Below are 19692 nucleotides of genomic sequence, written 5' to 3' on the forward strand. Positions count from 1 at the left end.
AAAGGTCTGCATCTAAGTTTGTTTATAGATGGTCTGTGTATTTAACTGCTATATAGCACACATGTGAATTTATCATTGGATACTTATTGATCGTAAAGAGAACAGTGGCATAGATGTCACTATATAACTATGTAATATCTGTATAAATATGTTATATATAATATAAAATCACCCTTTTATTTATAGCTTCCTTATTTATTTATAACGGTACATAATAAGTGTAGTTTTTTAAGTATCAGGCGTCATAACTTCTATGACAGTTTCTTGGCAAGAAGCAGACTAATCATATTTAGAAATAACATGATAGTACCATTAAAGCTGGAAGGAAATATAGAATTCAATTAATACTATAATTTCATTTTACAAACAAGAAAATGGGCTCAGACAGGTCAAGAAATTTGCCCTCAATGGCCTGGCATATTTACAATAGAACTAGGACTAGAACCCATTTATTTTATTTTTAGTTTAATGCTCTCAGACTGATTACATTTCCTAGTTTGGATTAGAACGGCTCAATAAAATCCATGATTCCCTTATAATTCTCTTCTCCTTCCTTATCCCTCCTCAGGGAGGAAAATAAAAAGGTGATCTTTCTCCCTGGAAGTATTTGGAGAGTGCCAATAACTACAGATTGTATCCTCCTTCGTGACATTTGATCTTTATTTTTATGGATCATTCAACTAAAGGCATGCACATTACTCATTTTCCCCCTCTTATTACACGCATATATTTAAAACATTCTAATCATGCTTTGAAATGATCTAGTTTATTACAAATCTCTGATCTGGAATCTTATGACATTATTGACTGAACAGGAGTTTGTTAGTAATTCAGATACAAGAAGTATCTGAAATAAGTTACATTAAATACGTTACATTATAAGTTACATTAAATAAGTTACATTAAAATACGAGCATTCCCTTTATCTGGAACTAGAATAAGAGTTCCCACAGTGTAAATCTGTCTTCTAAAAGAAAACAATTTTTAATATCATTTATTTTCAGTTGTTCACAAATTCTTTTATACCTGCTTTGCTTTCCTTTTACTTTTATAAATCCAAATTTCATCATATAATATATAAACCATAGGCTCCCGGGCACTTTGGAGGGACTTTTTGTTAAAAAAGCATGTGGCTGTGTGTGTGTGTTTCCATCTCTTTTTTGCAAGAGATATTTCCTCTTAGTTGGAATGCCACATTTGGGTACAGACATCTGGGTATAATGTCACCAGTAGAAATTAGCATTTTTTGTTTTTCTAACTTTTGAAGCTCTGGTCAGCTTCACATGGGCTTCTATCAGTTGATATGGCATCTTCAACTTCAGCCAAGAGGAGGCTATTAGATTATAAGTGCTAAAAATGATGAGTCGTCTTCACACTTCAGGCAGCATGAATGCAAGCAAGATTGTAAAATAATTATAATCTGAAGCAGAGCCAGCCATGCAACCCCAGCCTATCTTTCTTCATTAATTTGTATACAGTTCTTATTTTAAGAGAACAAACTTTCAGAGGGTACTCACATGGGGCTGCTGAACCAGCTGTACAACTTTTATTTTGAAGAAAAAAAGTTGAGCCTCAGAACAGTCTGTTTTAAAGACAGGGAGGGACTTAGCCTTTCGGAGCTTGACCAGCATGTGGAAGGAGAGCTCTCATGGCTGCAATAACTTAGGGCGTTTCTACCTGGATGACACTGGGGCAGGAAGTTTTCTTTTTGTTTTGTTCTGTTTCGGAGGGTCCCGTGCACTTCTCTTGCCTGGATCAACGTGACTCTTGGTGGTTTTTGCACACCCTGCTCTGTGGGGGAGTGCCCCAACGTGTCTGTCTTATGTGGCCTCTATGGACACACTGCTCAGCTGGCAGAGAGCAGGGAAGTTTTCTCCCAGCACCCAAAAAGAGAAAGAGGAAACTACTTTTTCTTTCTGGGCTCCTTGCAGCACAATAGATCAGAATAAGCGTCCACATTTCCTCTCTGGAGTTTCTGGAGTGGTTTCCAGGAAGAAGTTAAACCTTCACCTTTAAATGGATGACCATGTCACAATCAGGAAGAAACATCTCCAAAGACCCATCTTTAGGTAAGTAATGCTGCATCCCAGGTGGCTCTAGGGCTGTCAGGAACAATAGTTTCTCCCTTCATCCTTAATTTGGGGTTTCTGCCACTAATCAAGAGCGATCAAGAGTGCTTAAAGTTTAACTTCAGGCATACCGAGGGAGCCTTTTTATTTTTCATTTTCTGAAACTTTGTGTACAAACTCTTATCAACTCCTGAAAATACATTTAAAAAACATCTTAACTATTCAAGCACATAAATGACATAGTACTGGAAAAACTTTGGAAACGTTATGCAATCTGTAGCTGTTTCTGTGGGCTGTTGCACAGCCCTCTAAATAGGGAACGTTGTGCTTAGTTCTTTCAACTGATTACAGGCAAGAGCAGTGTTTCAGTGCTGTGAATACTACACCTTTCTGGAGTTAAGTGTCAGGAGATAAATTTGAACTTGATAGCTACTTTATTAGAGTACACATTTTACAGTGTGTTCAGGAATATCAGACCAGCAGTTAAAGAAACAACATGGTAATAGGAAAAATTTTACACTGTGGTGGAATCTATGACCAGGCGAAATGAAGATACAGTGTAATGGATTGAGCTAAAGTTTTATTTTGGAGGGAGGTACACCCTTTCTCTAAGAAAGCAGCCGTTTCTTCATTGACTCTTTAATTCTGGATTCTTTGGTTATCTATTATGTACTTTAGAATTTATAATAAAAAATTAGTAATTTAAAAGTATCTAGAAATAGAACACTAATTTTTGCCCCTTAAAACAGAAGATTTTTAAGAAAGTCAGTTATATATCAGTTTTGTTCTTTACACAAAATAATATTATAAATAAAGCAGAGATACTACATGTTAGCAATGTTAAAGTCAAGTTGCAACCACTGGTTTTGGTCTGGAATTAAATACAGGATGATAAAACGTATGAGCAAAATTTCTCTGTGGTTTTTACATAATGAATGAGTAGACCTCGAGGAATATAATTATATAAAATGTGGCCATTTTTATGTATTGATTAAACATTAGTACTGAATTATTAATAGCAGCATTATACTTTTGTAATGCTTAAAACAAGATGTTAGCTTAAATCTGTTTTAAAGTCTTCCTTTGAACATAAATTATATTTAAATTCACATACATGGATTTAGTATTATAATCCCCCTCTACTTAAATATGTTTTCATAAGTCTTATGCAATGATGTTGGTAAATAACCAAAAATCTAAAATGACCCCCAAAATATATTCACCTACCATATTTCCTGAAAAGTTCTTCCAATTGTATGTAGTATCTATATTTTCCCAAGTGCATGTGCAACTTCAGAAAGGCATGATAATTGCCCAGATGATTCTAAACTCAACACCAGTGAGGCACAACAACAGTGAGGGCACCCGCAGTGGTTTGGAAAGGCAAGGTTGTGTTGGATAAAATCAGATCCACCTAGCCATCATCTTTATTGTATTACCCCTTTGGAGAGCTGTGGGGATTGAAGCAGGTGCTTTTCACCACTGATTTATGCCAAATCCTCATTTCTTCCTAATTAGTTAATTACATGCTTAGGTGCTACGGGCAGGTGGATTGCCACTTAACTGCACATCTGTGCTTATTTATGTAAAGAATAGAACTTTGTGGAAGCTGAGATTCTTTGCCCAGATAATTAGAATGAAATTTGTCAAATTCAAGTGATTTGCTTCATGATCCTGGTGCTCTCATACTTTCACCAGGGAATTGTTACAAGTGAGTCTAGAAATGGGTCTTTGACTGACAACAGATTAAAGCTATATGTGGGAGCAGGGTTTACTGGTCACCTGGCACATTGACAGTTGGCATTGCTTTTACCAGGGTATGATTGTGATGAGGGAAAAGGGAGATGAAGAATATCTTAAAAGATTCAAATAACTAGGCTTAATTGCACAGAGAAAGTTTGGAGCTGATTTCCATAACACAGACTTCCCAATAGCTAGTTGTACTTTTAGGGAAGCTGGCAGTGAGTTAAGCTTGCTTTTGATGCATTGCTTCTTATCTCATGCCTCACTTCATTTTCTTTGTCAGCTTCCTTTCTTAGGCACCTTGTTCTCTGAGGCTTTCCCTGGGCTGTCTGGCCTCTCACATTGAGATGTCTTTCTCAAGACTGACTTTTCAGAGACTCATGTACTAGAACTTTCCTTCTCAATATGTACTTGTAACTGCACTCTACTTCCTAGGGGCCTTGCACACTAGATCTCAATCCACTTTACAGGCAAATCTGTGCCAGTGTATTTTATGTGTGCTGGTGGGGCCAGTTGTAAGCTTAATGGACATTTTATGAAAATGGTGTCTTGGCTGTTTAAAAGTAATTCATTTAAAATTTCAGTCATTAAGAAATATTTGACCAGGTGCCATGGCCAAATATTCGTAATCATGCTTGTAATCCCAGCACTTTGGGAGTCCAGGGTGAGTGGATCACCTGAGTTCAGGAGTTCGAGACCATCCTGGGTAACGTGGTGAAACCCCGTCTCTAATAAAATACAAAAAATTAGCCAGGTGTGGTAGTGTGCACCTATAGTCCCAGCTACTTGGGAGACTGAGGCATGAGAATCGCTTGAGTCCTGGAGGCGGAGGTTGCAGTGAGCTGAGATTGCACCACTGCACTCCATATTGGGCTATAGAGTGAGACCCCAACTTAAAAGAAAAGAAAAAAGACAGATTAATCTAGGATTTTTTTTTTGAAATATTTGGCTCATCGACATAGTTTCAAATTTCTGTATACAGGTTAATTCTCCTATAATTGAAGCTCCAGCTTTAATTCTAGTCACCTGGCCTTCACTGATTGACTACCAGTGTCCACTTCTGAGTCCATGGTGCTTGAGAGTTCAAATATGGGGGAAAAAAAAACTTACAGGACCTCACATGACATATCATTGAGGATATACCTAGATAAATGTGGTACAGGCAAGCGATGGGTGCCATAAAGGAGGTGATAACATCCTGGGAGATTGAAATGGAAGTGACAGATTTCAGGAATGACTCATTCTAAACACCTAAGTGACTGGAAAGATATGAGAGCAAGAGTTTTTTTTTTTTTCCCCAATTTAATTTTCAAGATTTAATTAAAATCAGTTTTTCATCAGCACAGTCATCCTAAATTTCGGAAAGTAAGAGTCACCCATCAAGTGGAAAAAGTTACTGAGAGGTTTTGGAGTAGATGGTGAACACTGAAATTTTTTAGCTGGCTACGATATTAGGAGGCTTGGGAGGAATCTTGCATATCATTTAGATCCTGCCTTTAAGAATGTCTGGGACTCCTACAGTAAAGATTCCAAATCATTTCCTGTAGGTAGGTTATCAAATCTATTTTTTAAAAAATTTCCTTGGAAATTTTAGATATATATTTTCATATCATGTCAATGAGGCAAGGAACACAGGCTCAGTTTCTTTCATGGCCAAGGCAGGAGTTTATATTATCTCCTTTATGGCTATCATGTGGAAGTGTGGTATCAATGAGACTATCCATCCCTGAGCATATGTGCACGGTGAGTGCCTTTTAGGCACACTGTGATTCTGCCTGCACAGGCTCTTCCAGCTCAGACTGGTGTTGAGAAAACACGATGCTCCTTTTCCTCAAGAGAAACACTTTGAGTTTTATAATTTTCTGGAAAGAAAACACAATCACAAAAGTATATTAATATGTTTTCAATCAATACTACTAAGTTCCTCAGCATGTAACAAATTACTGTACATATATTTTTAAAATCCAAGATATGAATCAACACTTCATATATGAGACCTCACATAGATACATTCCTTTAGGCTTTTGAAAACCTTTGTTTCTATATTCCCAGAGATGTTTATCTCTGGTAATTATAATAATTTATCTCTTTATATGACTATATTCATTAATTTGCATTTTAATATTAAATGATGTAACACATTCAAATGAAGGATCTTTGTGTAACTTTAGTAAAATAATTGTTGAAGACATTTACACCTTATAGCATACTCATCTTGATTAGTAAGCTTTCTGTATTCCCATGTGATAAATCAACCTTAGACTATAATACCAAGAAAAATCTGTTTCTTCTAATAAAATTGCACCAATAAAGTATTTGTCTGAATTTCACTGCCTCAAAGCATTTAAGCCTGGGCTTTTGTTATAATTATTTTCTCTTACTTGATATTTTGTTTTATCAAATTCTATTATATGTGCATTTTCCCCATTTGTTTCTCCAAATTCTTTCTAGAAGTAGGCAGTGAAAAAATGAATTTAAAAAGTAAATTGAAATAATTCTTACATGTTAAACTTTAGTGTTATTTGGAGCCGACAACCTTTTGAAGCTCTTTCATGGTTCAAAAGTGGTTAGGTCACTTTTGTGGTAATTTCCCATTAGAAATGTAACTGAAAAGCCACAAACAAAATCATGCAGATAGTTCCTTATTAGGCCTGTAATTGAGAACAAGTCTATACATCCAGGATCAAAGATACTAAAGACAGCCAGGTTTCCAGACTAGTGAACATCATATTGGGATCTCGCAGCATTTAGACCACACAGTTTCTTCTCTTTATTTCTTCTCAGAAGCTTTATTTTCACAAGTATCTGTTAGCAGAGGAATTCTGAGTGTGTATTTGGCAGGTGTATTTTCTTCATATAATAATGGAGAAAGCAGTGGGATGAAATAAGAAAGCCTAGAAAAAGAAAAGCACATCCTAATTTTGTTTGTGGACCTAATGGCTATGGTTAATACCTATTGCTATTAGTGACTTAACTGATTTTGAAATGTATTCCAAAGATCAAAGCAAAAAAGATAAACACATTTGAATGTAAGGCAGATAATGTTTACCATGAAAGAAAATTTCAGACATTACAGTGCCTTGTTATTTTTCCAGTTGTGATAAAAATAGCTCTAATTTTTAAGTGGTCATCACTAATAGATAAACTATGATTTGTTATACATTTTAATAGCAGGCAGTAAATTTAATGCCAGGCATTTATTCCTGCTGGTATTATTTCACCCACAGTCAGCACAATTTAAATTATCTCCAGTAAGCTAGCATCATAATTATCAGCAACAGTAGCAAGTATTGATATTAACACTAAGAGGGAAAATTCATAGAAAACTTGGTGTATTTTTAGGCAAGCTATATGCATGTAATCTTTTGGATAACTCCATGAGGCAGTATTAAATCTACAATTAATAATTTTGGGTAGAGTCAGGAAAAGGGTACGATTGAAATGTGGGGAGGTGTCTCCCACTCTGGAGCTACCCAAATGTCATTTTCTCAGCTAGAGCAGCTTGATGACATGTACATTTATCTTAGACATTGGTAAGATTTAGAAATGGCTTTTCAGAGATTTGGAATGAGCAAAAGAAGGAAAATTAAGATTATGCAGAGTAAAACAATTTCCTGGGATTATTAATGATTTTATACTATCTGGAAAATTTTACATTTATAGTAGTCAGCCTATTTCACATAGTGTTTAGGTAAAAACAATGAAAAAAAAAAACAGTCATACTGGTGGATACTTGTTTAAAAGACGACCTGTAGGTATGTAGAGATGGAATAAATTTAAAGAAATCTGTAGTATTTTTGAACCTAGTCTCCTCAGTTCTGTGACTGGACATAATGTAGTTTTGACAGTTAGTTCTCATGGGAAAGCTTCAGTTTATTTATGTATTTGATTATGGCCACTTGGACACGAACTATGATTGAGGAAAATTCAACATTTCCTGAGTTGGAGCTGCTGGAAGTGTACGGGGCAAGTTCCAGTGCATTTGAAGGAATAGATGATAATACTTCCAGATTTATTATCTTTGTAATAGCCAAGCCAGCTGCACTGAAGCCTTACTTTTTGTTATGTAGAAGCGTTAGTTCTGGGTCAAGTTGGCATCCACGTTTAGTGTTTGGTGTCTCCTGCCTTTAGGATATTATTTTTAGAAGAGTTTTTACATTAAACCAGAACAGATATTTAAATATTGACTGTATATGTATTAACTAGCTGCTTATAGGCTTGAAAAGTTATGTGCTTTTGTTATGAAAACCATCACTTTAGCCTTAAAATATTAATACTTAATTTGACTTTTTTAAGGATCAGAGAGCTTAGAACAAATTGATTAGAAACCAATGGTAATGAAAAACAGTAGGGCTGTATCTTTGTCATATAAAAGTGGCAGTTATGTCAGTTCTAACTGAGGTAGGAAAAGAAAATCCCAACCTGGTCAAGTCACTATTATATCATTAAATTAAATTTGGATGAAAATAGGGATATGTGATGATCTGGGCCCACCTGTTTGTTAGAGATCACTAACAAAGATGCCAACGACTTATATCTATTCCAGCAGTGATGTCTCTGTGGAAAAAACAAAACAAAACAAAAGAGGAAACAGAAAAAAAGAGACTCTTGCTAATTTTTGGACCCATTGGGCATTTACTGCCCAGTCCAGCTGCATCCAGTTATTTCTAACAGCGCAGTGGCATTTTAGCCGCACGTCTTCTGCTGTGCATCTCTCTCATTCCATTATAATTAAGTAATTAATTAGTATTAATTAATTCTAGTATAATTCTATTATAATTATTATGATTCTATTATAATTAATTAAGTAAGGGGATCAGCTCCCCTACGAAACTATAAGATCCCTGAGGCTAGAATCAATACTGAATTCATCTTTGTATTTCTCATAACTTTTAGTAGAATGTATTTTATAAGTAAGCATTCACCTAATTCTTCAACTTAAATACCTACAGGGACCACACTGGTATTGTAAATGTGTGAAGTAGGATATGGTGGGAACGTAGTAGGTGCAAAACAAAAGGCATTTAGTTTGACATTTTTAAAAACACTAAAACACTAAACAGGATCTAGCTGCAGACTGCTAGCTGATGCCCCTTGAAATGAATGAATGATAGAATGAAGAGTTTGTCTTGTTAGGTCCACACAGTGGTCTTCTCTCCATTGTTAGGGTGGACAAATGGCCAGTAGAGCTTAGCTGAAAATTCTGGCAGTTACATTCAAGAGGTATACTAGGAGGATGAGTACTTGGTTCTTGTTTCTAATCCTTATTAAAGAATGAGAAAATCATATTAGCCGGGTGTGGTGGCAGGTACCTATAGTCCCAGCTACTTGGGAGGCTGAGGCAGGAGAATTGCTTGAATCTGGGAGGCGGAGGTTGCAGTGAGATCACGCCACTGCACTCCAGCCTGGGTGACAGAGAGAGACTCCGTCTCAAAAAAAAAAAAAAAAAAAAAGAATGAATATACCTTACAGCGTAACTATACTGATAACTTCTATATAATTTTGTAGCATTAAAGGAATAGTTGAATTATATAATTCTTGAATGAATAAAATGCATTTGTATTAGCACCACCTTGAATTATTCCAGTATCAGGAAATTCAGTACCTATAGGCATTTCAAGTTTGAACTTAACTTGTTAGAAAATATTTTCTTAAATTGAAATCTGTCTTCCTATCAGTACAATGTTTTTTCTCTTTTTTGGTGGAACTGGAAGAAGAAGGATTTAAACTCTGTCTTCCATAGGTTAGTTCTTTAAACATTGAAGACAATTGTATCAGCAATTGCTGTTTGTAAATCTTCCCAAAGCTTAGTGGCTTAAAATGATGTGCGCCTGTGGGTCAGTTGAATGTTTCTGCTGATTTGTGCCGGGCTTGGTTGATGTCAGTGGGGCTTTTCCATGCGTCTGTGGCCAGGTGGTGGGTTTTCTGTGGGCCAGCTTAAGAGGAAGAGGAAACACGAAGTTTTTCAAGGTTCTGATTAAGTTTGATTGAATTTTGTTACTGTCCCATTGAAAAAACAATAAAAAAGCCACATGGCCAAGCCCAGCATTGGTGTGGGAGGGCATAACCAAAGGGTGTAGATATAAGGAAGCATTTACATTTGCTCCAGTTAATGCGATTATTCTGCTCTTAAAACTCTTATACCTTTTTTGATTCTTCTTTCCCTTACTCTATCTGCAGTCCATTCCGCCGTTGAAGAGAAAGCACATAGTATGATCTTTATTTCATGTTGTTAAGTGGTGTAAGTGACTGGTGAGGTTAGGAAAAAAATATATATGAACAAAGCAGTGTAGTGCAGATGACTCTCATGTAACCCAAGGGTCAAACATGGCTCACTTGACTCCGGGGTTATAGCATGCCTGAGATTCCTGGTTTAAGAAGTTTTAAAAAGTTAAAAGGGAAAAATGTTCACCTAATTGCCTAAAACATGAGCTATTACACCCATAATGACTGCCCACATTTTCCCAGTTCTTTTTCAATAATTGATTTTTACCAAGTGTCATGCTAGCCGACTTGATGAAATTAGTTATTTTAATAGAAGCTGAACATAATTAATTACATAATTTTGGGCAATTCCATTCCAAATACACTAAAACTATGACATGGAAAGGAGGCTTTGGAAATAGTAATAATGAAACAAAGCTTCCTTATGCATTTGAATCTAATTTGAATTCAAGCCATAATGTATATTCTCTTGGGAGTTAAATTTATTATCTTAAAATTTTTTTATGGGATAGATTTATGATAACGTTTCTATCATTGAACTCTCCTAAACACCACTATAATAGGTAAATATTTTTGTAAAACCTGCAAATTATATAACATTTATTTTGAAACAGTGATTCACAAAATGATTTTTTTTAAATTGACATTAGACTTGCAGTTTATAAAACAAAAACAAAACACAACAAACTTTTGCATTTGTGACCAGAGATTTTGATTTGGTAGGTCTGGGGGTAGAAAGGTTTGATGTATTTCTACAAGCTCTCCAGTTTATGCTGATTCGTTGCTAGATTTGGGACCCATTTCCTTAATGATATAATTTATATACACTAGGAATGGAAAGACAAAATAATTTGTAAAACATTTTGATAAGATCAACGTCATAATTGGAAATATAAGCCATTTTTTTCTTTCATTTTTCATGAAAAATCTCTGTTGGGTACAGTGAATTTCTGAATATGAGGAGGGATAAATTTCTCCCCTAAAAAATCTTCAATGCTTTTTTAGGATATAAAACAGAGAGAAACTACTGTGAACTTCAAAGCTGTGGTTCTCAATATTGGCTGTGTCTTGCACTCACTGGGGAATTTAAAAAAATCCCAAAACTCAGGTGGTATTTCAGACCTACTATATCAAAATCACTGGGTGAGACCCAGGAATCAGTGTTTTTCTTAAATTCCCTAAGCCACACTGAAAAACCACAGACCTAAAGAGAAGCACACATAAAGTACAGTGACAGAAGAGAGGAAAACACTTGCAGGTGAACACTGAAGGGTCAATAGGATTCTGACAGGCAACTGGAAGAAGGAAAGAAGATTAGCAAAGCGGTATAGCATCAGCTAAGGTATGGGAATCTAAAAGTGCATAAAATGTTTGGGAAAGGTTCAGGAATAGGGAGAATTCTTCACTGGCCATCCAAGTGCTGAGCATGTACATGTGGAGGGATGCGTGGCTCAGTTTGGTTTGGGCTAGAGAGTCCAGGGCCATACACTGTCTATTTTGTGACTGTGTATTGTCACCTATGTGGCATGATGTTGAAACTGACAAATCCGATGAACTGAACTCTTGAGCTCAGCATTTCCAAAATGCAATTTTGTCTTAGGACACCATTCCCCTGAGATACTCTGAACAAAAGCATCAAATAAGTTTGGGAATTACTTCCAGTCACACTCGTTTCCCTCTCAGAGATTTACAAAGCATATTAGAAGTTTTGTAGTAAAACTCATTCACTCTAGTATTTTCCTAAACACTCTATTTATGTATAATGCTTATTAATATTCCCCAGAAAGTAGTGTTCCAAAGAAAGATATTTTAGTTTTCCTAAATTTCTCCAAAACATGCCTTCTTTATTTTTCTGAAACTCACTGTGCTTCAGCTAGTCTTTTCTCCTCCTTTAATTATTTATTTTCTTATTTATATTTTCTGGAAGATAGCCTGTCCTCAAGAAACTTCTCCGTAGTTAACATTTTTCATCTCTTAGAGAAGTCAGGCAAAAAATGTTGCATAGTTGAGGGAATAGTTAATGTTTTATTACATAACTGTGATGATGTGAGTTTAAAAAAAGAAGAAGAAATATTTTGAAAAGATTGGGAGAGGATGAACAATGTCACATTATTGAAACAGCTGAGTGTAAATTAAGAAATAACAGATGGAAGTTATGTGTGGATTATCACACCCAGGTGTCACTGTACACCCATTTGGCAGCATTTTACCTCGCCTTTGTGCCTTTTCCCTTGCTTCATCCTGAAGAGATTTTTAAAAAATCATTGCCCTGAAATTCACACTTAGTGAGAAATAGACAGTTCAAAATCTACAAATAACGCCTTGTTGAATAATGATAGTTTGCAGGTGTGTAGAATCCCATATTTAGTTTATATTTTTAATTTTATACAGCTGTTATACTATTTGCTCACACATTTGCCCTGTAAAATGAAACTGTATAGCTCCTCATTTCATAGATGAAGAAATTGAAGTTCAAATGGTCACAGGAAGTTAGAGAAAGAGACACAGGACACTGACATTAAGAACAAGCAGATTAAGTGTGGCTTGCCATTACAGATTTCATTTTTGTAACAAATATGTTAGGAGAACTTGGTGTGTATGTCAGGCCAGCCATATGGTTCTTCTTTGAGGTATAACCCATTCTTAGTAGCCAAGGAAGTGATTTGAATGTCCTTGAACATTGTTTTTAGCTACTTAGGGTTATTTAATCCCTATGATTTCCATGCAAGTTTTCTTTTCTAGACATGGAGAGAGAAAAAGTTGAGATAAGTAAATTATGTGTTTTCTGTGTCATATGATTTACTGTGATGACTACACAAATATAGATTTGACATATCACATATGATACACTTACTAGAACATTTAGGACATAAAGAACTGCCTAGAAGAAGTAAAGACAGGAGGGAAAAAAAGAAAGTTCAGGCAGTTGCTTCGAAAGTGTTTCTAAACAGAAGAGATTTGTTGCTATCATAATATAAATAACATTTTCCTAGGCAGCAGAAAGATGTAGATCTTGAAGGATATGGCTTCTAGGTTGTACAAGACTAAAACTTGATTTCATTATGATTTCATTAATAGAAATGATTAAAATATATTTTGAGCCATCCTATTAATCTATATTTTCAGACATTGTTTTCCATCAGTTTCCTAGTATCCAAAATGCTAAAAATTCATTGTTTTAATTGTCTTTTATTTTAATGTATTTGAGACCATTCATGGGTGCTATGAAGCTTGCATGTTTTGTTATTTTAAAATATTTTACTTATTGTAATTTTCTGAAATATACCAAAAATTTATTTTCAAAAGAGAAAACGTATTCCACAGTTGGCTAGGCAAACAATACAAAGCCCTCAGAAGGCTATTTTCTCTCTTTTAGGAATGAAATATTTAGGAAGTCTTTACTGAAGGCAATATCTTTTATGTGGGACAGAGTGGTAAAGACAGATTTTTTTAAAAAAATGCTTCCATCTCTAGTGTAGAACTATTATTTCATGATATTTACTTCAATAATAATCTATCCCAAATTGGTGCTTACTTAAAAAATGGAAAATACTTTCCGAGTCTTCTAAGGAGTTGAACAGTTGTACCAAATGACCACTGAGCTAAACATTACATAAAATTTCTTTTCAATTATTCTGTACCAGCTTTTAGACAAATTGATATAGAATTTGAGCTTCTAAAGTTGAAAAATTTTGATCCGTGTGTTTAATCTGGATAATTTGTTCTGCTTTATCCTTCTTCCTGCCTACCAACACATCATTTCCCACTCTCCCTGTTAGCGCAGTTGGAATTTAGCTCACTCATCCATTTAATGGAAGCAATGTCAATACTGAGCTAATAAAGGACCTTCACTTGAATTTTTCTTTTTTCCTCATTTAGATGCCTAGATAACAATATGATGCTGCCCCTTCCCACTGCCCTCTCTTTTCTTTCATCCTTTCTCCCTTGACAGAAACCAGAATGCCTACTATTTTCCATGTGAGAACAACTTGCTACATATCCAGAAAACAAGCGGTTATGCCAAGTTACTATTTTATCCTGAGGAGTTTTACCTACCTCTGTAAATAAACATTAGGACATTGAAGGCCACCTTAGATCTGTGAGTTTTATCTGAGCAGATAGTGACCTTAGGACTCCTAGGTAGATGTTGTTTCTGGGTTTTCCCTTAAAGAATGAGACCCTTGGGGGGTTTGGAATTCCACATTTAAAACTCAGACTATAATGCTTAGGTGACATCTTCATAACTTATTGAGTTACTTGCAGATGTTCATTCTATGCACTCTAAAATAATTTCCTCTTATCTACTCCATCTGGTTACAATTCAGTCTCTTCCTTCCATTCATTTATCTTCAAAATGTAGACCGGGAATCGTCCTCTGCTTCCATGTCTTCCCGTTAACTTCTTCAGTCCTTTGTGAATACACCTCTTCTCGTAATCTCAGTTGTCTTCTGTTAGGTGATCCTCAAATTTACATGTGCAGATTTCAACTTTATTCTGAGTGACAACTCACATTTCTTTACATTTCTTAAGCATGTCCACCTGATGACCTCCTGATACCCAATACTAATCTATCTGAAAGAGATTTATAATGCATGTATAATAACAATAATAATAAGTTCAGAAGCAGGTATGTGAATATCTCTCCAAACCTTGTCCCTTGTAACACTAGTGTGCCATGAGATTTAATAGATTTATCACACACACGTATACGCACACACAGACACATACAGGCAGACACAGGGTTACAAGAGGATTTCCCAGAACTTTATAATGTTTATGTTAAATCTAAATATTTAAGGCAAAGATATGATATTTAGTGTTTCCTAAATTGACAGTGGAATTTTCTTGGTGCCAAATATCTATAAACATATGAAATTCTTCAGTAAATTGTTTAAGAAATATTGCTTAGAGGAACAGCTTAGCCTAGCTGCTTTCAGCCTTTTTGTTGATGGCTATTAAGGAAAGCATAAAACACTTCCCTGTACTTTTAATCCTCTTGTCATTTAGATTTCAAATCTCTGTTATTTTTCATGCTTCTCTACTTCTTATCATTCATAACAAAACAATTATCAAGTCCTTTCATTTATGTCCTTAGAAAATGTCTTTCTCTACTCTTTTCTTCATTCTTCTCCACTTCAAAGCCCCCTAGGCTCCCATTTAAAATTTTATGATAATTTAAAAATTAATCTTCTAATCTTCAGCCCCTCTTCCACAGTTCCTTGGTTCTCAAGTTAGCAGATTAATCTTTAAACTTTGTCATGGTTATGTCACTCCTTTTTGTAATTTGCAATGGCCCTTTATTTTCTACCAAGTGAAACATGGATTCTTCTGAGATTGCAAGCACTTTATACCTACTCTCCATCTATTCCATCTCTTTCCTCCTTTCACAACTCATGCTACGGTCATTCTGGGTGACTTATTGCTCCTAGGACCTGTCTTATGCTTCCCTTCCTGAACCTTAGTCTACTCTGCTTTGTCTACTTTTATGCTTCTCTCTGTTTTGTCTGAACTGGTCTCTGTCCTTGGTGATGCTTCAAGTCCTAGTTCAAATGCCACTGTCTTTATGAAGGGCTCCCTGATTCTTCCAACCAGAATAAGCTTTTATGCCTTTGAACTTGTCATGGCAGTAGTACTTTAGTTGTAGCTCTGAATTTCTGAGTATATTTCTCAGAAATTTGTGTCATTATTTAAAGCATGTCCTATTTCCCCTTCTTAGTGTAAACTTGATGGCTAAGACCTTGTCGTATCCATAGAATTATAGAATAATCAAGTAAGAAAGACCTTGTATCTAGTGTAACTGTCTTATTTCATAGATAAATGAAAAACTCTAAGACATTAAATATTTTGACTAAGTCCTCACAGGTAGTTAGTGATAGAGTCAGGACTAGAACACACATCAACTCTCAATCCCATGCTGTTTCTAGTCTAATTTATTTGTGCCTCTTGTTCTTATAGCCCATGGCAGTAATAGCCATTGAGCATCCACTATGTGCCAGGGATCTTACCTACATTATATCTAATTACAAAGTAATACTGAAGTGTGGGCATTAGTATCCCCATATTATGGGTAAAGAAACTGAATTTCAGTGAGCTGAAATAAATTTGCTGGGTAGAAGAATTTGGAGTCAAAGCCAGGTCCACTTGATTTCAGCAACTATGCTCTAGAGTCAGATATTGAATGAATAAACAGAATTCTCTACTGTTTAGGGAGTAGTCATTTTGGGAAAGTAAAAATTTAGATAGCTGTCTAAGAAACAAGTCTCAGCCTTCAAAATGATTATATTTAGTTGTCAGGGAAGTGCAAATTGAAACCACAATGCAATACATTATATGCCTGCTGAAATGGCTAAATATAGAAGTCAAAAATTTGCCCAGGTTGGTGAGAGTTTAAAGCAGAATTTCTCGACTTCACTTTTTTTTTTTTTTTTGAGATGGAGTCTCACTCCATTGCCCAGGCTGGAGTGCAATGGTACAGTCTTGTTCCACTGCAATCTCCACCTCCCAGGTTCAAGCAATTCTCCTGCCTCAGCCTCCCGAGTAGCTGGGATTACAGGCACATGCCACCACACCTTGGTAATTTTTGTATTTTTAGTAGAGATGAGGTTTCGCTATGTTGGCCAAGCTGGTCTTGAACTCCTGACCTTGTGATCTGCCCACCTCAGCCTCCCAAAATGCTGGGATTACAGGCATGTTGTTGGGGCCGTTTTGTGCATTGTAAGATGTTGAGCAGCATCACTGGTCTCTACCTACAAGATTCCAGTAGCATCCTTTTAGTTGTAAAGACCAAAAATGTCCCCAGGGATTGCCAGATGTTCCTGGACATTTGCATAATTATGACCTATTGAGAACCATTGATTTAGAGCAATTGGAACTCTCGTACATGGTCAATGGGACTGAAAGGAGGTACAACTTGAAAAACTGTTTGTAGTATCTCCTAGAGGTGAACATGGGTATATCCAGAAATTCCACGCCAAACAGAAGTAAATACCTACCCCATTGTCATCAAAGATATGTACAACCATGTTCTTAGAGGCACTATTCATAATAACCTCAAACAAAAATACCACCCGAATGTTCATCAGCAGTAGAATAGATAAGTAAATTGTGTGGAATGCTATACATCAGTGAGAAAGGAGGGACCAAAAATACATGAAACAGTGTGTGCAAATATTACAAACACAATATTGAATGGAAGGAGGCAGACAAAAAATATATTGTGTGAGTTCATTTCTTTAGGGTTCAGCAACAGACAACACTAATATAGTGAAAAGTGAAAGATTTATATAATCTGAAGAAAAACCAGAGTATGCAACACTAATGTAGGACAGTGGTTATCCTTGGAACCACTTAAAATGAATATGAAAAGTACTTCTAGGGTGTTGGCAACAAACACTCTGTTTCTTCGATCTGGCTTCTACTTACATGGATGTGTTTAATTTATGAAAATTATTATTTGTGTAGTTTTCAGTATGAATGTTACACCTTAGTAAAATGTTAGGGAAAAAACTGGAGCAGATTCTGTTTGGGAGAAGGCACAAACTTCCCAAATTAACCAATTACAAATGAAGCTCCAGGGAAAACCTTATGGTGGTGTTAGAGTGACATTGAGGAGACGCTTTGTAAATGGCCTTAGTGTGGCGTGGATAGGCTCAAAGGGAATGGATGATACTTCTTTTCTGTGTCCTGTCAATGGAAATCTGTCAAAAAATAATAACTGTGGAGAACAATTAAAGCTTGATGGGAAGACATTAATGTTTCAGTCTTCTATGTTTACCCAGATATCTTCCAAGTTTTATTATTCTACATTGCTAATGAAAGTAATTATATTATCTTGATGAGGTTGAGTTTGAGACAGAAATTCTTTGCAAAGAATGACACTGATCATGTGAGCCCAGCTGTATTTTTCTATAACACAGCCATTTGTTAATTGTACTACAATTGTTATATGTATATTAGAGATACTCTCACATTAAATATTTAGATTGCTTATTATTGTTATAGTTGGAAAGAATTCATACAATATGCATATTTACTTTAAAATAAGTCACACTCTAATAAATGTTCATTCATAGTTTCAAACCGTAGGTACATTTTCTTTTATTTATTTATTTATTTTGAGATAAGGTCTTACTCTGTTACCCACCCTGGGGTGCAGCAGCATGATCATGACTCACTGCAACCTTGACTTCCTAGGCAAATTGATCCTCGTGCCTCAGCCTCTCAAGTAGCTGGGACTACAGGTGTGCACCACTATGCCTGGCTAATTTAAAAAAATATTTTTAATTGTAGAAACAGGGTCCCATTATGTTGCCCAAGCTGTTCTTGAACTCCTGGGCTTAAGTGATCCTCTCGTCTCAGCCTCCCAAAGTGCTGGGATTACAAGCATGAGCCACCATGTCTGGCCTGTGCATGCATTTTAAAACAGTAAATTAGTTGAACTGTTCATTATACAATTTTTTGAAAGTTTTAATACATTTTTCTATAAAGTATGCATTTATAAACCATTTTTAGAAGACATCTTATGAAATACCTACTCTGAAGATGGAAAAAAAGCAGAACACATTTGATTTTGAGCTCTTTATATTAAAATTATTATTCTTACTATTTATTATGAATTGGCTATATAAACTATGTGATATAAATGTCTTTGTCACGAAAGAAGAAACATCACATTTAATTTGTATTCATATTTTTTACTAATAGACCATATGGTACATATAATTTTAATGTTTCTGACCACTGCACTTGAATGAGATCAGTGAGACTGAAGGTTCATCAATAAAAAGACATTTTGACTTCCCTTATGCCTATGATATACCCAGTGATCCTCCCGTTCATTCAGTTGCTATGAATGGAAGAGTCAGCGAACAGGCATCCACAGACCCATCAGGAAGTAAGAATGTGGTTATTTCATAGCACCTGTAACTTGTTTGAAGACTTTTTCATGGTTTTTAGCTATACATTTACTATTACAATCTGCATAGTGTCTGCCCTCTCCACTAGAATGTACATTCTGTATTCACAGAATGGAGACTCGGTTTGTACATATTGTATCTCCAATAGTTTGCACAGTACCTCCTACCTAATAGGTGCTAGATAAATATTTGTCAAATAAATAACATTAAATTTCCTCAGGAGGCTTGGGCCTTATTTAATTGGCTATCTAATTAAGTTTGTATCCAATATTTGAGATTAATCATTGAAGTCATTATTCCATTCAGGTAGAAATTTCTAGCAGGCTATTCACAGTATAGGAGTGGAACTGAAGTGAGAATTAGGAGACATTGAGGAAGGTGCTAGTTGAAGGGGTAAAAGGATTCTATTTTAAGGAAGAGCATGTAAAAGGAGAAGGGAAGAGGACTGAAAAATGAATCAAGGGAAATGCCCAGCATTATTAGGAGAGAGAGGAATTATAGGAGAATGAAGAAAGAATGGAGAGTTTCGGAGCAGCAAGTGACCAATAATGAAGCTGGAGCCCAAGAAGCTACTGTGGAGGAAGAAGACCTGTGGCTCTGGTGAGCTTTACTGGGTCCCTGCTCAGCCACTAGCTGGTGGAACAAATCGCTTCACCATACTGAGAATCAGTTTTCTCTCTGCAAAGTGGGTGGATTGGCTTCTAGCAGAGACCCCAATTTCCTCCTAGTGGATTTTGCAG

The 19692-nt window shown here is 35.7% G+C and overlaps 1 protein-coding gene across 7 annotated transcripts in view; it reads left to right on the top strand.

Annotated features, from left to right (window-relative positions):
* Positions 1-19692, top strand: part of PDE1A (phosphodiesterase 1A) — a 397310-nt gene that overhangs the window by 87721 nt on the left and 289897 nt on the right. The window contains exon 1 of one of the 7 annotated variants that reach the window (XR_004441672.1): positions 1378-2069. The exons of 5 other annotated variants lie outside the window; for them this stretch is intronic. Coding sequence is in view for 1 of the 2 variants with exons in the window: in XM_033230962.1 (XP_033086853.1) it covers positions 2017-2069 (53 nt within the window). In the remaining variant the exon portion in view is untranslated. Of the gene's footprint in view, positions 1-1377; positions 2070-19692 lie in introns of those variants that run through there. One more of the 7 variants, XM_033230962.1, reaches the window with a different exon arrangement.

Source organism: Trachypithecus francoisi, unplaced genomic scaffold, assembly GCF_009764315.1.
Source record: "Trachypithecus francoisi isolate TF-2019V2 unplaced genomic scaffold, Tfra_2.0 Lachesis_group13, whole genome shotgun sequence".
Lineage (NCBI taxonomy): Eukaryota > Metazoa > Chordata > Mammalia > Primates > Cercopithecidae > Trachypithecus > Trachypithecus francoisi.